The sequence below is a fragment of the Suncus etruscus genome, chromosome 9 (genome assembly GCF_024139225.1).
Source record: "Suncus etruscus isolate mSunEtr1 chromosome 9, mSunEtr1.pri.cur, whole genome shotgun sequence".
NCBI lineage: Eukaryota > Metazoa > Chordata > Mammalia > Eulipotyphla > Soricidae > Suncus > Suncus etruscus.
In genome coordinates this window covers 103,705,759-103,728,068 of record NC_064856.1, presented here as the reverse complement: position 1 = coordinate 103,728,068, position 22,310 = coordinate 103,705,759, and the positions used below count along the sequence as shown (strand labels likewise).

General features: G+C 45.2%; 1 protein-coding gene across 1 annotated transcript in view; it reads left to right on the top strand.

The window, feature by feature from the left end:
• The first annotated feature begins 4,932 nt into the window (after positions 1-4,932).
• Positions 4,933-22,310, top strand: part of OSBP (oxysterol binding protein) — a 44,663-nt gene continuing 27,285 nt past the window's right edge. Inside the window, exons 1-3 of the mRNA XM_049779604.1 lie at positions 4,933-5,333; positions 11,974-12,182; positions 14,713-14,963. Coding sequence (XP_049635561.1) covers positions 4,933-5,333; positions 11,974-12,182; positions 14,713-14,963 — 861 coding nt within the window. The remainder of the gene's footprint in view (positions 5,334-11,973; positions 12,183-14,712; positions 14,964-22,310) is intronic.

The window sequence follows — 22,310 nt, the reverse complement described above, 5'->3', positions numbered from 1 at the left end:
TTTTTTGTGATTTGCCATTTTCCACTTATCAGACCTCTTCATATGCATTTAATCACAACAGCGTTCTTGTAAGGTTCTCTTCTTATTTAACGGACATAAAAACACTCAAGAGTGCTTTAAAAAGATTTCCAAACTTGGTGCTGGAGAGACAGGACAGAAGAAACAGTATAAGGCGAGCAAACCACCAAGTTGTGTTTACTCACAAATACCTCTAGTATTAAACTCTGAGCTCAGAATATGCCCTAGGGCCTAGCAGTGGTTCTCAAACTATGGCCCGCGGGTCACATATTGTATTTGTATCTGTTTTGTTTCTTCATTGCAAAATAAGATATATGCAGTGTGCATAAGAATTTGTTCATAAGTTTTGTTGTTTTTATTATAGTCAGACCCTCCAATGGTTTGAGGGACAGTGAACTGGCCCCCTGTTTAAAAAGTTTGAGGAAACCTGGCCTAGAGTATGACTCAACAACAACAACAACAACAAAACAAACAATAAAATAAATTTATTTAATGTATTCCTTTATTTATTGGTTTTTTGGGTCACACCCAGAAGCACTTGGGTAATTCCTGGCTCTGCCTCAGAAATCGCTCCTGGCAGGCTCAGGGGATCATATAGGATGCTGGGAATTGAACTGGAGTTCCTCTGGGGTTGGCCGCATGCAATGCAAATGCCCTACCGATGTATTATTACTTGGGCCCCAATTTTTTTGGGGGGGCCACATCTGGCAGTGCTCAGGTCACTCCTGGTGGACTCGGGGAACCATATGGGATATGCCAGGGATGGCACTTCGGTTGGCCGCTTGCAAGGCAATCTCTCTCCCTGCTGTTCTATCACTCAGGTTTGTAGCTTAACACACAAAGCACACATGGTTTTCCCCACGACAGAGCTTCCTCTTCCCTTCACAAATCGATTTTTGAGATCTAATCAAAAAGCACCTAAGCTTGATTAGAGACCCACCAAGGCTTGATTAGCATTTGATAGGTACTTTTGTCTGTTAACTAGTCTGACTTCCCCAACCCCAGATAGATTGAGTCTGGTCAATAAAGATCATAAGAGGAAGACAGTTGGGGCTTGGTCCATGAGGCTGGAAACCCCCTGACACTAATATTTGTTCCCTTATGTTGTCTTGTTTTCGTATTCCTTGCAGTGTCCCTGCTTCAGACCTGTTCACCTGGGTTTGGATTAGGACAAGTGGAGCTTCAACACCGACCCAATATTTCTCTCCTCGGGGCTGGAGCGGTGGTGCTAGAAGTAAGGCATCTGCCTTGCAAACGCTAGCCTAGGACGGACCGTGGTTCGATCTCCTGGTGTCTCATATGGTCCCCCAAGCCAGGAGCAATTTCTGAGTGCATAGCCAGGAGTAACACCTGAGCGTCAACAGGTGTGCCCCCCCCCAAAAAAAACAAAACCAAAACAAAACCAAAACCATTATTTTCTTGTTTTTTTTTTGTTTGTTTGTTTGTTTTTTTGGTTTTTGGGCCACACCCGGCGGTGCTCAGGGGTTACTCCTGGCTGTCTGCTCAGAAATAGCTCCTGGCAGGCACGGGGACCGTATGGGACACCGGGATTCGAACCAACCACCTTTGGTCCTGGATCGGCTGCTTGCAAGGCAAACGCCACTGTGCTATATCTCCGGGCTAGTGGGAATACTGACTTGTCTTTTTGAAAAAGTCTTTCTGGAAAACAATTTGGATATTTCCCCCTCCCCCCCAAAATCTAGAAATTGAACTTTCTTTTGACCTAGCAACTCCACTTCTTGGAATATATACCCCCAAAGGCCCAAGAACAAAATGGAGAACAAACATTTCCATCACCTATGTTCCTTGCAGCACTACCCATAATAGCCAAAATCTGAAAACAACCAAAATGTCCAAGAAGAGATGAGTGGGTAAAGAAACTATGCTATGTCTACATATGGAATATTACTTTGCAATAAAGTCATGCAATTTGCTGCTGCTTGGAGGGACCTGACAGGAATCATGCTGAGTCGAAGTTAGAGGAATGGAGAGTGACACAGAATGATCTCGCGCATATGGGGGATATAAAGAAATGTAATGGTGGAATAACCAATCCCCAAAGACAATGGAAACAAAGAACATAAGAACTAGTGTTCAGTGGAAAATATGCCACCTGAGGGGACTGGGAGGTAGGACAGGGAGGAGGCTACATCTATAGTGGAGGGAAGAGTTCAACCATGAGGAGGAGACAGTGCTGAAAGTTGATCAAGAGTTAAGTTTAAAATCTTATCAGCAACATTACTGTAAACCACAGCACAAAACCTAAAAAGGGAAAGATAAAGCACCACTCGCAGAGGCAGACGAGTGGGTGGAAGGCAAAGTATGGGGGATGCACTGATGAAGGGAAGTGGAAACTTGAAGGAATTGCTGTTGAAACACTGTATGCCGGGAATCCAATCATGAGTAATTATAATTTCACAGTGACTAAAATAATATTTGTTGTCGCTGTGGCACTCTGGGGTTATTCCTGGCTCTGAGCTTAGAAATCGGTCCTGGCAGGCTTAGGGGTCCTTAAGGGATGCCGGGAATCAAACCCTGGTCCTTCCCGGGTTGGTGCCGTGCAAGGCAAATGCCCCTACCGCTGTGATATCGCTCCAGCCCCTTACTTCTTCCTTTTTTTCCTTTCTTTTATTTTTCTTTAAGTAACTTTGCTTCCATTTATCTGGAAACAAAATATTATGATCAATGGGACTCAGATGCGTTGGTGGTGTTAATGAAGGACAGAACTAACTAAGCCACAGAGTCAACAACAGTGAAATCACGAGATCCAAACTTTAACAACCAAACTTCAAAAATGGGGAGCCAGAGTGGTGGCACAAGCAGTAGGGCATTTGCTTTGCACATGCTGACCTAGGACTGAACGCAGTTCTATCTCAGATGTCCCATATGGTCCCCCAAGCCAGAAGTGATTTCTGAGTGCAAAGCCAGGAGTAACCCCTGAGCGTCACGGGGTGTGGCCAAAAGCAAAAAAAAAAAAAAAAAGTAAGTAAATAAAATGGGCCTATAATTATGGCAGGCTGGGGGGGGGTGGTTGGGTGATAGTGACATGGGATGGACTCTAGGGACATGCGTGGAGGTTGGCACTGGTGGTGGGACTGGTGCTGAAACATTGTATGTCTAAAATTCAACTAAGAACTGTAAATCACAATGCCTTAAAAAAAGGGGGGAGCAGAGTAATATACTAGGACAGTGGATAGGGTGTTTGCCTTGCATGTGGCCTATCTGGGCCTGCGTTCTATCCCCAGCATCCTCTATAATTCCTGGAGCCTGCCAGGAGTAACCCCTGAGAACTGCAAGATGTGGTCCAAAAACCAATAATAATAATAATAATAATTTAAAAAGAAAAAATAATAAAATAAAAAACTTTAATGCTAATGGATGCTTTTACTTTCTCCATCTCTGGAAGCCCAAAGCCAAGAACATGCGTTTCAAAGTATCTTACAACTATTTCTGTAGAGGTTTAAAGCTGGCAAAATGTAACGGATACATGGGTTTCCTCAAAGTGTGATATTTTTGGACTCCTTGTAACACAGTTTACAACATCGAAATGTTAAATGAGTGTCTCATCGCAGTCACAAATACACCAAAAAAAAAAAAAAAAGTCAATAAACCAACAATAACATAGTATATCCGTCTAAAAACCCAACTACGTTATGAACAATCTTGTAACCACAATGCTTAGACTACTTAATTTAAAAACAATTAACACAACCAAGAACTATTTCCTTTGTACAGTTAAACATATGCATGAATGCTTAGGCTAAAATCTTGATATCTATACAGATGGGTTGAAAGCACACTACTAGCAACTGAGGTCCTTGCCAGTCTATTTTCTCCTTCCAGCTAGGTCAGCAAATCCCGGGGCAGAATAAGGAGAAGCATCTGACTGTCTAGAACCAACAGATCAAAGTGGGGTGTAGAGGAAAGTTGAGCAAACCTGGGAAAGAAATGAGAAATAGCTACAGAAGAAAATTTGGGGAAGCTATTCCTGGGGGGTTTGCCTTGAAAAATCCAAGATCTCCTGCTCAGAGGTAGCTAGCTCTAAGACGGCTGTAAAAAAACAGGAAGAATCCCTAGACCCCTAAACTTTCTCTTACAAGGAACTTGACCCCGAAAACAAACAAAAGGAACCTCGAAGACAGCGTGAAACTACAATGAAAAAAAGAAGAAAACGATTTCATGGGGGGAAATTGACGCGAACCAGACTTCTCCAAACCTGGGGGGAAACAGACAAGCCCCAGCCCCGACGCGCTCTTCCCCCCGAATATTATTGGTTGCCTCGAGCCCTGCCCCTCCCTTTCATTGGCTAACCCTACTTTACAGACAATCCCCGCATCCAATCATCCGCGCCGTCGACACGTGACTGCCGTGCGAGCCAGCCAATAAGAAACGAGAACGAGAGTAGAGGGCGGGGTCAGCGCGAGTGTCTCCTTTTCCCCTCCCCTCCTCCCTTTTCCCCTTACAGGATCGGGAAAAGCCTGAGGCGGTTAAAACCAACCACCCACCCGTCAGAGCGGAAGAGGAATGGTGACGTGGCAGAACCGGAAGTAGAGTGACGGGCGCGCCAGCCAATGAGCGCTCGAGCTCGCCTTGACACTTGGGCCTGCCGGAAACCACCTTTAAGCTCCGCCCAGTTGGGAGAAAGAAAACCAATCAGCTCGCGCGGAATTCTAATTGGCGTTCCGGCGCGCCAATGAGCGGCACGCTTGGAGGACGCGGCCCACCTCTTTCTCCGGGCCCGCGGCCGAGCCCTCCACCCCGCGGCGCGGCGCGGGGCTGGCGGGGCGGGGACGCTGCACGGCGGCGGCGGCGGCGGCGGCGGATGCATTAGCCGTGCGGGGCGCTTCGGGAGGCGGCGGCGGCTCCGGCGGGCGCTTCCGATCGTGTCTGTCAGGGCGGCGGCGGCGGCGGCTCATGGCGGCGACGGAGCTGAGAGGGATGGTGGGGCCCGGCCCGGCGGCCATGGCAGCGCCGGGCGGCGGCGTTGGCGGCGCCGGGCCTGCCGCGGCGGTGGGAGCCGGCGGCCGCGGAGACTCGGGGTCCGGGGCCGGCCTCCCTGCGGGCGGCGGGGCGCTGGCGGCCTCGGCGGGCCCCGGGGCCGGGGGAGCGGCGGCGGCTTCGGCTTCGGCTTCGGCCTCGGCGTCCTCGGCGGCGGCGGGCCCGGCCCCCGCGGCTTCGGCGTCGGCGTCGGCTTCGGCGGCGGCCGGCGGCTCGGGCTCGGCCCGCGAGGGCTGGCTCTTCAAGTGGACCAACTACATCAAGGGCTACCAGCGCCGCTGGTTCGTGCTGAGCAACGGGCTGCTGAGCTACTACAGGTAAAGCTGGCCGGAGAGACGCTTCCGGGCCGCCCCGCCAGCCCCCGCTCCCGGCCCCGGGCCTTCCCGGCTGCTCCGCGCTGGCTGCCAAGGTCGCCGCCCCCAGGCGCCCCCCTCTCCTCGGAGCGGCCCCTGCTTGCTGGCACTGATGACATGACAGACAGCCCCACACCCCCCTCTTGCGCCCCCAAACTCACGCACACACTCACCCCGGTCTTTGGTGAACCCCGAAATGCGCCAGGGTTTCCCCACCTGACGTGATCGCTCGCTCAGTCTCTGATTCTCTCTCTCTCTCTCTCTCTCTCTCTCTCTCTCTCTCTGTTTCTCTCTGTCTCTGTCTGTCTCTGTCTCTGTGTCTCTCTCTCTGTCTCTCCTAGGAGTCCCCCCAGAAAGGCCCACCTGGAAGGGCTCAGCTTCCTACAATGTCAGAGCTGCACTTGGGGGCAAGTCTTTGTCTGCTGGGCCTCAGTTTCCCCCCTTCTGTCTCCTCTCCTCTCCTCTCTTCCCTCCGTCTCGTCTTTCTCTTTCCCTGTCTCCTGTCATTTCTTCTTTATCTCTCTCGCTCTGTCTCTGTCGCTCTCCTCTCTTCTCTTCTCTTCTCTTCTCTTCTCTTCTCTTCTCTTCTCTTCTCTTCTCTTCTCTTCTCTTCTCTTCTCTTCTCTCTTCTCCAGTCTCTGTCATCCTCTCTTCCTCCTCTCCTTTCTTCTCTCCCACCTATCTCTCTCATTTCTCTCTTCTCTCTCCTCTCCTCTCTCCCACCTCTCTCCTCTCTCCTTTTGCCCGCTCGCTCGATGTGCCCCACCTTCTCTCTCTCTCCTCTCTCTTCCACCTCTCTCTTCTTTCTCCCACCTGTCTCTCCTCTCTCCTTCCTCTCTCTCCCACCTATCTCTCCTCTCTCCTCTCTCCTCTCTTCTCTCTCCTCTCCTTTTGCCCACCCGACGTACCCTGCCTTCTCGTTCTCCTTTTGCCCACCCGATCGACGTGCTCTCCCTCTCTCTCTCTCTCTCTCTCTCTCTCTCTCTCTCTCTCTCTCTCTCTCTCTCTCTCTCTCCTCTCTCTCTCTCTCTCCCTCCCCCTTTCTCCCCCCCTCCTCTATCCTCTCTCCTCTCTCCCCTTTTGCAGTTTTTCCCAGAAGCAGCCGCTCTTGCATTGTGTCTTCTTCACCCACACTTTTTTTTTCTTCCATTCTGCACACCTGGCTCGGTTTTAGGTGCAAAGGGCCCCTCTCTATTCCCCCACCCCCCTTGCAAAGAAATTCTAGTGCAAGTCTCAAGGCTCCATCTCTCGGTTCCCAGACTCCAACATTCAAGGTTATTAGTGGCTCCTTCCACGTTCAGGCACAAGGACACGATGCGTGGGGCCGGCCTCGGTTTTAGGTCCGAGATTCCTGTGTGTGCTCCTGCCTTTCTGGACAGCCCCCCACCCCCAGGCTGGAGATGTATGTACGCTGCTCCAGGGCTGCCTCGGATCTCTGCTTGCCCCACCTTCTCCAAGGGGAATGATGAAGCGCTTTAGCCAGTATTTCTGGCAACTCTGGTGAATGAGATGAAGTTTTGAGTCCCAAGAGCCTGTGGCTTTTGTCGGCCTTCTCTTTGCTTGTTTTGGAATGTTTCTTATGTATGTTGATGGTGACTCACAGCCTCACCATAACATAGCATGCTTTTTTGGCTATTCATGTTGCTATAGATAGAGGGTGAAGAAGATACCCGAGATGGGACAGAAAACCTTGCCTGAGAAGCGGGGCACTGTGGAGTCGGTGTTTTAACATATGGCAGTAACCCCGGGAGTTGGGAGAAGATTTGCTCATCCTGTCTGATGAAGAAACTGGGTCTTAGCTTGGGCACCTCCAGAATCTTGAGGAACCAGGATTTGAAACATACTCTGCGGGCCCGGAGAGATAGCACAGCGGCGTTTGCCTTGCAAGCAGCTGATCCAGGACCAAAGGTGGTTGGTTCGAATCCCGGTGTCCCATATGGTCCCCCATGCCTGCCAGGAGCTATTTCTGAGCAGACAGCCAGGAGTAACCCCTGAGCACCGCTGGGTGTGGCCCAAAAACCAAAAAGAAAAAAAAAGAAAAAAAAGAAAAAAAAGAAACATACTCTGCACACCAGCATACCTAAAACCCGGGTTACTGTTGTTAACCGGGATCAGATACAGGGGGTAATTGCTTGCAGATTGAAAAGTAAGGTTTCAGCTTGTTAATTACTATGTATATTTTTGACAAAATATATTAAGGCGGCTCCTTACAGGAGACTGGAGAGTCCGCAAACCAACCTCTTCAGTAAATGCACTGACTTGGCTTTTAGAGAATCTTGAAGGGAAATGGAAGGCCTGAGTCGGAGGTTATTGAAGTAAAGTAAAACTACATTCTTATCTGGACTCTGACCATGGGAAAATGCCTTCGCTCATCCTCACTGATGAAGTGACATTCGTTGTTAACAGATGTCTGTATGTCATTTGCATTTTTATATTTAGAACTGATTTTGCCTAGGAAATGACACACAACTGTTAGTTTACAGTTAGATCACAAACATTTTAGTTTGTGCCAAAGGTTTCCTTCTCCTCGGGTTCATGTTTTGTTGTTGTTCATGGTTTGATTGTGGTCCTGGAAATCAGACTTGGGGCTTCCTACATGCAAGGCAAGTGTTCTACCACTGAGCTATCTCTATCCCTGACCTTCAAGTTCATGCTTTTCTGATATAATTGATCATCATTCTAATACTTAACTGGCTCAGATCCTAATTTAACTCATAAATTACTATTTCCCAGTTTCAAGTGCTTTCAGAAGTGGTGCATCAAGGGCCAGGATGTGACATTCTGATAGAGCATATATCTGTTACTGTGTGAGCTCTGGATGCCTTCCTCAACACCATTTAAAAAATGTGTATTGCTTGAAGTAATGATGGTCATTTTTACTTGTCTGGGTTTTTTGTTTTGTTTTGTTTTGTTTTTCTTCATTTAAAGAACCAAGGTTTATAAAGTTTTTGAGTTGAGTAGTTGAGTTTTAGGCAAATAATATCTGAATGCCAATCTCACCACCATTGTCAGCTCCATTTTCCAGTGTTCCCATACCCCGACATCTTCCCCCACCTGCCTGCCACCTTGACAAAGCACATTACAAAGCTTGGTAGTTGTAACTTAGTCATCTGAGTTCTTACCAGAGCCACTTTCCAGCTCGCTAATTCTTTGATACCTTTTTTGGTTTGCTTATTTGTTTATTTGGTCTTACCTGGTCATTCAGGCTAGGCTTGGTTCTATGGTTGGGTGTCATTCCCAGGTGCCCACGGAACCCTGGATGCTTGGACTTGAACTCTGGGGCTCCTATATAAAACCAAAGCTTGCTTTCCATCTCCTAGCAGGAGTCAGTACCAATTTCCACCGTGCTTGGACATTAATAACTTGTAACCTCTTTAAAACTCTTCCCTGACAAGAGCTAGTAGTACCTGTCTGACTACGATACAACTTCTAAAACATATCCAACCGCATATTGGGAAATATGCCATAGGACTGTCCTTGCTAACTATAGTCCCACCTGTAAACCAGCAGGATTCAAAGTTATCAGCTCTGTGCACTACTCTCAAAAATTACTCAAGTGCTTCAATAGCTGTTGGTCATTTATCCTTACCAGCAAGGTACTTTATTTAGGTCCTTACTTCCCGGAGTTATTTGGGCACACTTTTTGCTCTTCGTGCCCTCTGCCACATCCACAACAATCATCTACAATATCTACCTTTATGTTTACATAAAGGTAAATGTTTACAAAACATTTTTCTTTTTAACTAAGACCACCTATATTCCCCAGACCCATCCGCTTATGAACTCTCTCAGTGGCTTTAGCAAGCTGCTTATCTTTCCTTTTTTGGTTCCTTTCATGCCCAGTTACCTAGATGCCCCACCTCTTTAAAGCTTTCTGTAGAATTGCAGCTCTCAGGCTACCAGAACTCTTCTGGAGATTGATTTACTCTTTCAGCTGGTCTTTCCAGGGAACGACTTTCTTTCTAGTTAGCAGAGGCCATCTACTAATTCCTGAAGAATCTCTCTTTTATTCTGAAAACTCACATCTTCCACCCTCATACACCAGATGATGGATGTCTCTCTTTTCAGAGGTCAAGCCTGTTGGATCACACCTCGGGTTCCTTGATATTTTTAAAACTACTTCTTTAGGTGATTTGAGACACTTTGGAGATGACTAAGACAATAACTCAAGTAGAGAGATCCCCAGGAAGTAGTCTGCGGGAAAATTATCCACACTTTGGGGAGGAAGGAATGTGGTCGAAAGTTCAAGTAGCAGCTACCTTCAAAGCAGAAAGCAAGGGGAAGGCAAGGGAGGGCCTGCCTGTCAACTGCAGGCCTGTAATTGAGCCCACATTCTGCATAATGTAGCTGAAGCTGGGAGGTGTGGGGGATGGGAGGAAAGGTTAGAAAAAAACAGGGACTCCTGTTACACTGTGACAGGTGCAGGGGGACAAAACCATTGACACCATTGAGACCCTCCCCTCCTCCCTGCTGCTGATTTGTACATTTGAGAAGGAAAAACCAATTTCAGGCGACAAACTGGGCACTAGCAAATCTGTCTGCCAAAAGCACCGCAGACAGACTTTCGCCAACACACCGGATCCTCTACTGAGATGGGGGGTGTGTCCTTTCTGGCACGCAGGAATTCTGGACATGCCAGGTGTGTTTGGTTGCTGGGCTCCAGTGAAAGGGAAATGGCTCGGCTTTATCCTGTGGCAGTTGGCAAAGGACTTTGACCTCTTTATGTTCCAAGTTGGTCATAGAAAACCCATGGTCACAATATGCAGGTCCTTGGACTGAATCAGTGGAGTGGAGGTGGGGGGAGCCTCAGACGCTTCCTGCCCTGCACTGCATTCGCATTGTGCTAGACACTTGATATTTTTTTATGTGAATCTCTTGTTGCTCATTGTCACCAAGTAATGCTATAAAGTTCAAAAGTGAGCTTATTAATAGAACTGTCTGTTAGGAGAGGTGGGAAATTTTTACACCCAGTTCTCCAAGAACAGATTTGCTGAATCTTTTTTGCTATTAATAGAGTGGCTTAGGAGTTCCCACCAATAGAGGTCAGTGGACCTTACAGAAAAACATGTTCCCGGGGCTAGTTTGTACAGTGGGTAAGGCGCTTGCTTGCACACCACCAACCTGGGTTTGAATCACCCTGGCATCCCATATAGTTCCCCTGAGCCCGCCAGGAGTAATTCCTGAGTGCACAGCCATGCGTAAACCCTGGTCATTTACTCCCAGTGTGGCCATGATGATGATAAAAAGGATATCTAATTTTTCTATTATTCTTTCTTTCTTTCTTTCTTTCTTTCTTTCTTCTTTCTTCTTTCTTTCTTTTTCTTTCTTTCTTTCTTCTTTCTTTTCTTTCTTCTTTCTTTCTTTTCTTTCTTTCTTTCTTCTTTCTTCTTTCTTTCTTTCTTTCTTTCTTTTTTTTCTTTCTTTCTTTCTTTCTTTCTTTCCTTCCTTCCTTCCTTCCTTCCTCCTTCCTTCCTTCCTTCCTTCCTTCCTTCCTTCCTTCCTCCTTCCTTTCTTTCTTTCTTTCTTTCTTTCTTTCTTTCTTTCTTTCTTTCTTCTTATTTTATCACCTGAGCTATAGTCAATATTTAATACTCTGAACATCTAAGGGCCTTTTTCATCGCCTTAGAATTTTGTGACATAATGCTAAGCATAATGTGAAATTCCCATTTGATTTGCTTAACACGCAGAATTGTGAATTGTTTGAAGCGTTTTATTTTTTCTCTTGGGGATTATAGGTGACATTTTGTTGCATGAGTTAATAAAACACTTCATACTTTCCTAAATAAAAGATCATTCCTGCCTGCAAAGAGGCATGAGGGAATTTTGAGGGGAAAGGGTAATGTTGAATGTTTTACATGTTGATTGAGGTGGCTATGCAATTGTATATGGTTGTCAAAATTTATTTATTTATTTATTTATTTATTTATTTTGGTTTTATGGGTCACACCCAGCGGTGCTCAGGAGTTACTCCTGGCTCTGCGCTCAGGAATCGTCCTGGCAGGCTCAGGGGAATAAATGGGATGCCGGATTCAAACCGGGATCTGTCCTGTGTTGGCTGCATGCAAGGCCTTACTGCTGTTCTATCGCTTCGGCCCCCATATAGTTGTCAAAATTCTTATTGAAAACTTAAAGTTGCGGAATTTAGGGGCTAAAATGGTAGTACAGTTGATAAGGTGCTTGCCTTGGAGTCAACCTGGGTTTGATCCCCGAGCCTTATTTCCTGAGTCCTGCCACAAGTGATCCCTCAGCACAGAGCCAAGAGTAAGCTCTGGACACTGTTGGGTATGACCCAGAAACAAGAACAACAAGAAGCTGAACTTCTATTGTACATATAGTTATACTTCAGCAAAGTTTATATCTTAGAAGTTAAAGGTGAGAGAAATAGCAGGTACCTGAGTTCTGAATAACATGTAAGGGTTCTGAAAAGAAAGACTTGCATTTCTTCCATTTTAGGGAGTCATTTGAGGAACCTATCAGGATTTGATGATTTCTGAGTCACCCACATTTTCAAAAGCTTATGCGTCTTGCAAATACGCACTGTGTGTTGAAGGATAAGCCGCCCATTTGGCTTTCTTTCTAACTTGTCTTCGCTTTGTGATTTCAGGTCAAAGGCAGAAATGAGACATACTTGCCGGGGTACCATCAACCTGGCCACAGCCAACATCACTGTGGAGGACTCCTGCAACTTCATCATTTCCAATGGCGGTGCTCAGACCTACCATCTGAAGGCTAGCTCAGAAGTGGAGCGGCAGCGCTGGGTGACAGCCCTCGAGTTAGCCAAGGCCAAGGCCGTGAAGATGCTGGCAGAATCAGGTAAGCAAAGAACATCAAGCCTAGGGAACATTCTGTTTTCCCTTTGTAAGCATAAATCTTATCCTTATTGCCAGCAATAATCAACTATCTCATAGATGTATCAGGCTTTTTCTTATCATGCAGTATTTTTCTTGGAGCCATGGTATTCAACTTGGGCAAACAAATGTTTCTCTGTTTGTTCTGGGGCCACACCTGGCGGTGTGTAGGGTTACTCCTAATTCAGGAATTACTCCTGGTGGGTTTGGGGTACCAGTGGGTTCTAGGGATGGAACTTGGATCCACCGAGTACCAGCAAACGCCCTTCCCGCTGTATTGTCACTCCAACCCCACAGTTAATGTTTTAATCACAATGGGTTTTTCTCCCTTACTGCTAAACCAAGGTAGTCAGTCACCTGATCACTTTTGTTCTATAGTTGTTTTTCTCGTCCTGTCATTTTTCACACCACATTTTGTTTTGGTTTATTTGTTGGGGTGTTTTTGTTTGTTTAGTCGGGGTAGAGATTAGGCCATACCTGGCTATGATCAGGGTTTACTCCTCATTCTGTGTCCACTCTCAGGAAATGCTCAGGAGACGGTATGATGTGATAACTGAGATCAAGAGTTGGTACTACTGTATATAAAGCCTGTGCCTTACCCTCTCCTAACTCTTTTCCCTCTGCATTATCTCTCATATCTAGTAAGCAATTAAAGGAAGATATAAAGTTTATAAGGTGTGTTGTTTTGAGTTTTTTTTTTTATGATAACAGGTTATATTTTTACTTAGGCCCTGTCTGTCTGTCTAGCAGATAGGAGGCAGATTTTTATTTTTTGTTTTGTTTTGATGTTAGTGCTGATGTTAGCTCTCCCAAAGGAAATGACACTGCTGGAAAAGCACTTTACAGTTACAGAGTGTCAAGGACAAAAATGGTAGTGAGAGGTACAACACAGTTCCTTACTTAACTTACACAAGACCCTCACCCTGAATAGCTTTCAACGCAGTGGTGACTTTTGTATTAGATGAGTTCATCTCAAAGTGGCTGAATTCTCCTTCAGAAAAGATAAATGAAATCTGGACTTTGCTTACAAAAACAAGACTGATGCTCAACCCAGTTTACACAAGTTCTACTGATCACCTGCCAGTTGATAGTGGGTTTGCAGTAATAACTCAGATTATAGTGGAAGTCTTAAGCTAATGTTCTAAAGTTTATTAATCATTTCCAGTCTCAAGACGATTCTGTATCTTGTCCTTCAAGTCATTGGTTCTTACTGAATTCTCAAATTTGTTTGCTTGTCTTGTACATGGCAGACCTAGGGTTAATACCTGGCACCCCATATGGTCCTCTTGAGTCCACCTGAAGCAAGCCCTGAGCACTGCTGGGTGTGACTCAAATAAAAGAATTATTTGAACAGCTTCTTCTAAATGCCTATTTCTGGGCCTTGTCAGCTAAATTAGTCTTTAGGGATGGGTCCAGAAGTTCCGTATCTTTAAGAAACACTCTGGAATGCCAGGTAGATATCTCAAAGGGATAGAGCAAATGTTTTGCATGTAGGAGCACTGAGTTTGATCCTTAGTACTCAACAGACCACTAAATACTGCCAGCTGGGGCCAGAGCGATAGCACAGTGGGTAGGAGGCATTTGCCTTGCATGCTGCCAATCCAGGTTTAACCCCCGACATCCCATGTGTTCCCCCAACCCTGCCAGGAGAATTTCTGAGTGCAGATCAAGGAGTAACCACTGAGTACAAAAACAAAACAAAACAAAAAAACCATTGCCAGGAAGAAGTAGCCTTGAACACTGCCAAGTATGTCCTAAAAACAAAACAAAATTGTGGGAGGATTGTATTAAGGTGATTCAAAGTATTTAAACTTCTAATAGATAAATACATGCTAGAGATATAATGGACAACGTGTTGCTTATAGTTAATAGTGCTGTGTGAAATTTTTGAAAATTTCTAAGAATAGATCCTAACATTCTCAGCATAAGAAAAACAACTGGGGTGCCGAAGCCATAGTGTAGTGGTAGGACGTTTGCCTAGCACGCTACTGACCCAGGACGGACCTGGGTCCGATCCTTGGCGTCCCATATGGTCCCTCAAGCCAGGAGCGATTTCTGAGCACGTGGCCAGGAGTATCCCCTCAGCATCACAGGGTGTGGCCCAAAAACCAAAAAAGAAAAAGAAAAAGAAGTGTGTTTTGGGCTTGGGGTATGTATATGAAATGATGGATATTAACTAGATTTCTTGTGGTGGGTATTTCACTATATATGTAAGTCAAATCATTATGTTGTATGCTTTAAGCTCTTGTGTCATTTATATCCCAATAACTGTGTAGGGGAGAGAGAATGATCAGAATCAAAACTTACTGTTATGTGCCCTGGCAGCAAAGTAGGGAATGTTTGTGATACAGGTAGGCTGTGGACCACGCTGCAGACAGACCTTGAATGCATCCCCTTCATCAGAAGGCATGGTTTGACAAATGTCCAGAATTGGTAGGATTTGGATGCTTATTCCTCTGCCCAGACTCACCTAACCTGCCTTTATTTCCCTGCAGATGAGTCAGGTGATGAAGAGTCTGTCTCACAAACTGATAAGACAGAGCTGCAGAATACCCTGCGGACCCTCTCGAGCAAGGTGGAGGACCTGAGCACTTGCAACGACCTCATAGCCAAACATGGCACGGCACTGCAGCGCTCGCTCAGCGAGCTGGAGTCCCTGAGGTTGCCTGCTGAGAGCAATGAGAAGATCAAACAGGTCAACGAGCGGGCCACCCTCTTCAGGATAACCTCTAATGCCATGATCAATGTAAGTGCAGATGCTCTCTCTGGGGCTTTTTAATTCTTCCCTTCCTTGAAGTGTAATTCTCTCTCAAGTGGGGCTTAGTTGCAATTGCTAAAATCTCCGAGCATCCCCTGTTGTTTGCTTCAATTTGTTTCACCGAAGCAGCTTGTTTCCCTGCTCAAGGGATTTCAGTTACATTCTTTGTTGCATGATGTAGAACAGGATGCAAAGATGGTGTGATTTCCTGCTCTGCTCAGACGGTCAGGCCGACTCCACTTCAGCTCGGCAATTGGTTGAGAGTCAAGAGCTCTAAACCCTCTTCTGCACCCAAAAGGGTATCATGGCAATGGTAGTGTGTCTTAGCATCTCTAGGTTGTGATTTTATTTCATCATAGCTAACTTGATCTGTGAGAACTAAAAGCTCCCTGGGTCCTTTCCATTGTGTGCCTTTGAGCTTTAAATTAGCACTTTATCCCTGCTTTGCTAATACGTTCTGGTCTACAGTGTGGCAGTGGGCGTGTACTCTTGAGACGCTTACCTTCTAATACTTCTAATACCTTCTAATACTGGCTAGTCACATCTTTAGGGTTTTGGAGGTGAGAGGTAAGACAAAATACTCAACTTTGGGCACTTTGCCTTTAAACGGAAGAGGCCAGCATTTCTACCTAATTTCTAGCTAATTACTCCTGCCTGAGGTGACTGTTGATGGTTTGTGGCAAACTTCAGCTGTTGGGGTGAGGTTGCAGGGAAAGTCAAAGCACTATTGACATTAATGATGTATTTCAGATCTCTGATGACAGGGATGAACTGGGTATGTGGTTGCAATAGTTGTGTTTTCCCTTGTTGACGACTGATTCTTACCTGGCAGGTGGCTTTTGTAAGCCTCTACATCGGCACACCAGTGGGAAGAGTCCTCTGTGAGAACAGGCTTGTGGAGGGCTTTATGTTTCCCCTGTCTAATTGAATGGGATAAAATTACTCCACTCAGGCAAGATTGTTTCCTTGTTGAGGGAGTGAAAATAAGAAGTCTAGTTTAGTTCACGTGGCTCCTAAAGATCAAAGGACTTGCCAGTGCAGGGCGGAAAAGTAGTTTTTTAAAAAATTGAAAGCTCATTAACTACTTAATAGTTGTGATCAACCTTATTTTGATAATTTTTTTTTCTCTGATACTTGTGTTTGATGCATACTCCTGTGCCCTTTTCCCAGACTGTTGTTCTTTAGTGCTGTGTACCTGTTTTTCTGGTTCTTTGTGACTAGAAAAGTCTCATAGAATATATAGGTCACTTAATCAACAGTAAACAGATAGACCTTTAATTTATTTGTAGAGCTCTTCTTTGTCTATTTTCTTTGGTTTGTTTTGAGGTTTTATCTGATGGGGCTCAGAGGCAATCCTTGGCTCAGGGGTTAATTCTGGTGGTACTCAGAAGATCATGTGGTACCACGGATGAAACCTGGGCCTCAGACTTACAAAAGTCCTTGATCTGTTGCCCTTGATCTGTTGGTTCTTTGGTACTAGATAACATTTTGGTTTGGTTTGGGGGCTAAATCTAGTAATGCTATGGGGCTACTCCTATTGGAGCCCCGGAAACCCTTTTGGTCAAGCCCAGACCTCCTACACACAAAGCATGCACTCCAGCCTCTTGATAAATCAAAAGTCTATTGATAGTAAGAGTTACTTTTATCCATAGAAGGCAAATAATTGTATCCATGATAAATTGTTGACTTTTTTTTGGGCGGGGGGCACACCTGGCAGCGCCCAGGGACACTCTTGGCTCTGGGCTCAGAAATCGCTCCTGGCAGGCACAGGGGACCATATGGTAGATGCCGGGATTCCAACCATCGTCCATTATGGGTTGGCCTTGTGCAAGGCAAACACCCTACTGCTGTGCTATCACAATATTTAAGTGGAAATTTTGTTAAATGAAGCTTTCATTAAAAAATTTCTCAGGGACCAGAGTGGTGGTGTAAGCAATAAGGCCTTGCCCATGCTAGTCTAGGACAGACCGCTGTTCGATCGCCTAGTGTCCCATATGGTTCCCACAAGCCAGGAGTGATTTTTGAGCACATAGCCAGGAGTAACCCCTGACTGTCACCAGGCGTGACAAAAATTTTTCATAGAGGGGACAGAGAGATAGCCTTGCACATGGCTGATCCAGGACAGACGGTGGTTCAAATCCTGGCATCTCATATAGTCCCCCACGCTTGCCAGGAATGATTTCTGAGTGTAGCCAGGAGTAACACCTGAGTGCTGCTAGGTGTGAACAAAATCCAAAAAAAATTTTTTTTTCTCAAAATTCTTATAAATCAGAAACTTTAGTTGAATTTATGCTTAACTTTATTTCTTGGGGGTAATAATCCTTCTAAGTGTACAAAATGTTTATTTTGTTCTTCCCTGGTGCACTTGCATATGCACTGTTCATAGTCCGTTATTGCTTGAAATGTATTTTTTTTATTTCTATGTTGTTTCCTTTGTACTACTTAGATGATGATGGCAAAGCTGTCAAAGTCATACCCGTGTTAAAAACTAAAGAGCTAGTGTGTCAACATCTCTAAAAATGCTGTTAAATTAAAGAATACTTTGCCACATTTTACCAAATGGGTTTCACATCTGGCATCACTCAAGGTTTAGTGTTGACTCTGTGCTCAAGAATCACTTTTGGCAAGGAACACTCTGGGTGGGGCCTGGGAAACTAAATGGGATGCTGGGGATTGAGTCCGGGTTTGACAGGTGCAAGGCAAGAACCCTACTTGCTGTACTCTCCGTCTGCCCCCATTTTACCAAATTTTATTTTGTTTTGTTTTGGGGCCACACCTAGTGGTGCTCAGGGGCTGTTCCTGGCTCTGCACTCAGGAAAACTTCTGGCAGGCTCCAGGATAATAAATAGGCAGTTTGGGATGAAACTTGGGTTGACGGCTTACAAGGCAAGTGCCCGACTACTTGTAGTAGTGCCGACTGCTGCACAGTCTTTTGGGCTCCCAATTTATCCAGGATATTCCAAGGGTCACACGAGGGAAAATCACACAAGACCATGTCATAAGACTAGGGGACAACGGGAGGTGACATTGGAAGAAAACAAGATTAAATGTGCTTTTCAACTTGGGGAATCTTAACAAGCACTATTCTAGGGAATATAAAACAAATGCAAGGAAAACCCACTTTTTTTCTTTTTAATTTTAGGTGAGGTCCCTGTGGTCCCTGCCTTAGGAAGTTTACTCTGTAGTGAAAGGAGATCATTAATGGAGTATGTTATATGCTCTGTAGAAATGAGCTTAGGCTGCTCTGTTATATTGGAGGTGCTTAGCTCAGACTTGGAAGATTAGAGTAAGCAATAACTCAGAATCTTCCTCCTTTGAAAGAAGCAGTATAGGGTCTGCGGTCTTGAAGTCCGTCTGCCTCTGTTAACTAACTCCTGTAACCTAGGGTGATTTACTTCCTCTTGTGACCTTAATTCCTTTTCTGTAGATGATGATGACGATGACAATGATACCCATAGCTCGTTGCTCACAGAGTTGTTGAAAGGCTTTTATTATATAAATGGTGTGAGGTGCTAAGCAAAGAGCTTGACATATAATTGTCTCTCATTACATTTTAGTTATGACCAATATTATGGAAGTGAGGGAGAAGAGATCATACAGGTGGAGTTGTGGCCTATGGGATTCTTCCCTGTCTCGCACAGGTTGAAACCTGCTTGCAATTAACTATTAGTAGAGCAAGGGAGTAGTTGGAGCTAAGGCTGGAGAAGAATTAAGTATAAGGGTGGGGATGTCAGTTACAGATGGCACTCAATTACTTATTTTCCAAATAGGCAATAATGAAAGGAAAGGAAAATCAGACCAATGTTGATACAGGCTTAACTATAAGGTCTCAAACTCGCGGCCCTCCGTACAACATTTTGTGGCCCTGCCCTAGAGGAATCTTTTTTTTTGTTTTGTTTTGTTTTGTTTTGTTTTAGTTGTTTGGGTCACACCCCCCAATGTTCAAGGCTTACTACTGACTTTGCACTCAAGGATCACCCCGACTTTGCCTCCTGCGGCCCCCAGGTAAATTGAGTTTGAGACCCCTGCTAACACTAACACCTTATTGATTGTACACTGTGAGCCCAGTATGGTTTTAAGTGTTGTGCGTGGAAAGCAATAATTCTGTGAAGTAATTACTATTGTTTTTCTTTATTTAAAGATGAGGATGAGGTTGATATCACTTATATATGGTATTTAAAATGCATGCAGAAATGCAATGGTTTAAATGGAAGTTGTCTCGAGCACCGTTGACTCTAGAGTATAGCAAGAAGGAAAGAAACTGAGTAGAGGAGGAGAAACTCCAATATAAAAGGATAGACGCCAGGGGCCAAGTGGTCTCAGGTGCATTGGTGGAGTTAAAGTGGACAGAAGGGGAGGGAGCGGAGGGATAGCACATAGGTAGGCTGTTTGCTCATGGCCTTCCTGGAACTGACCCTGTTTGGATCTCTGGCATCCCATGAATGATTTCTTGAGCCTTTCTGGAGAGATTTGAGTGCAGAACCGGAAGTAACTAACCCCTGGGTGCCGCTGGGTGTGGCTCCCAAACAACAACAAAAAGGACAGAACTAAATGGCCAAGCCAAAATCCATAACCATGGAATCGAGATTCAAACTTTAACCAGCTAAAGTTAAAATACTGGCAGGTGTGGGGGGGGGGCAGGGGTGCACTCTGGGAATATTGGTGGGGAGAGGTGGCACTGGTGGTGGGATTGGCCCTGATTGATTGTTATGTTTGAAACCCAACTATGAAGAACTTAATAAATCACACTGGTTTCAATAAAATAAAATAAAATGAAGATGAGGATGAATAAGCCCAGAAATGAAGTAGCTTTTTACTAGTACACAGCTACATAGTGAATGGGATGGAAATGAAAGTTGAGCTCCAGCAATCCAGTCATAATATGTACTCTGTACTGGGGCCGAGGGATAACGTGGAGGTAAGGCGTTTGTTTGCCTTGCATGCAGAATGATGGTGATTCGAATCCCGGCATCCCATATGGTCCCCGTGCCTGCTGGGGTGATTTCTGAGCATAGAGCCAGGAGTAACCCCAGAGTGCTGCCGGGTGTGACGCCCCCCCCCCCCAAATATGTACTCTGTACTGCCTGATGACAGAAATGTTCAAATTCAAGAAATAGTAAAGAAAGAAGGCTAGGACCTAATAATTGAATATAGGAAGAGAAGAAAAACCAAGAATCAAGGATGCCTCTTGAATTCTGGTCTGGGAAGGTAGAAGGCCCTGGAACTGTTCCTAAGTTGAGAACATCAAAGGGTGAAAGGGAAAATGGTGGGCTCATTTTGGATTCACTGGTTTTGAGATTACTTTGTACCTTTGAGTAGGAGTTGAATATTTAGGTCTAAATTTCCATGAATTACAAACCTAGAAACTGATTTAGTAGTCACACTCTTACAGGTTGAAACCATGGGAATGCTGGGGATGTGGCTAAGTATGAGAGCACTTGCTTTACCTATATAAGGCCCTACTGAGCACTGGAAGAAAGAAACTGTTGAGTTTGTATTTTACTTTTTTTTTTTAATAATAATTTTTATTTATTTTACTTTTAGTTTGTCTATAACGGGGCATAGATGTTTAAGTCTGTTGAACAAACTTTATCAGGCTTCTATTATGTATAAAACACCCGAATTATGACCTAGATTATATTATATGAATAAACTGTACACTGTCTTCATATTGGTTTTGGTTTTTGGGTCACACCCGGCAGCGCTCAGGGGTTACTGCTGGCAGGCTCGGGAAACCATATGGGATGCCGGGATTCGAACCACTGACCTTCTGCATGCAAGGCAAACGCCTTACCTCCATGCTATCTCTCCGGCCCCATTTTCATATTGTTTATAATCCATCTGGAGACAGGAACTCAGTCACACTCTGTAATGCAGTTGATATGAATCAGAAGTATGATTAAGGTGATAGGGGAATGGAAAAGTGTCACAGAACAAACATCTGCCATAGATCTTAAATATGTGTGTATGTATTTTTTATTTGTTTTTGAGCCACACCTGCTGTGCTGAGGAATCATTCTGGCAGACTGAGGAGGCCATATTTGGTGTCAGGGATTGAACCCAGGCTGACTACATGCAAGGCATGTGCCTTACTCACTGTGCTATCACGCCGGCACACAGATTCTAAATATTAAAGAGGACTTAGCCAGAGAAAGGAAGGAAGTCTAGGCAGAACAACTCTATTATGTGGCAGTGGATAGGTCTGAAGGAAATCTGTGTGTCCAAGAAAGGGGCCAATTCAGAGTGATCTTAGGGTACAGGATAGGTACAGCTACCTGGAGAGGAGACCAGGCCTATGAGAGTTTGTTTGTAACCCTTCCAGTGAGGGTCTATCTTAAAGCCCTTCTGTGTAGGATCTATATTCATAATCCTTCCTATTTTGGGGTCTATATTTATAACCCTTCCTTTGAGGGTCATATTTGTAAACCTGCTTGGGGTCCAACTCTCCTTGTGAGACTCTTCCTTGGAACCCTTCCTGTGAAAGTCTATGTTCCAAACTCTTTCTGTGAGGTGGGTTTGTAATTGGAATCTTTCCTGTGAGGAGTATGTATTCTGTCCCCTTCTATGTAAGGTCTGTATTCATAACCCTTTCTGTGTGTGGTCTGTATTATTCATATCCGTTTCTATAAAAGTCTATATTAATACAGAGCACCATATGTGGTGCCTGGATTGAACCTGAGTCATCCCTCTGCAAGGTAAGTGCCTTACACGCCATTCTAGCCCGAGCTCAAATTTATTTAGCTGTGTTGTTTGTCAGGGATTACACATCAGGTTGCAGTGTTCACATCACACTCTTGGTGTCAGTGCTCTCCACTCCATTTAGTTGCGGTGCTTATGTGTGCTTGCCAGGATTCATCCTAATTTCTTGAGGCACACAAGACATCATGGTGGTGCACGGACACTGCAGTGCTCCCAAAATTGCTTACTAGAGGTCACACTTCCTATCTTGATGTCATCCTCAAGCACCTTCCTTTTAGTGTGGTGCTCATTGGGGCTCACTCCCCTTTTGGTGGTGTTTCTACAGACCTGTGGTGGGGCCCAAAAAGGAGTGGGGATCACAGACAATAGGACTGCCAGGTTCAAACAGTAGCGCTGCCCAAATCACGTTTGCTCTGGGGCATTGGGAATCTGAACCTGTGACCGTACTTTGAAGGCAGGTGCTCTAATCCCCTGTGCTGTTGCTTCAGCCCGCTTCCTCTATTATCAATCTATGGGGGAATCACACCTGGTGGTTCTTGAGGGACCTAGACCAAGGGCCTTGCACACGTAAGTCATGAGCTCTGTTCTTAAAGCCACATCCCTGACCACTACCTCCCCCTTCCCCAACCCCATTTT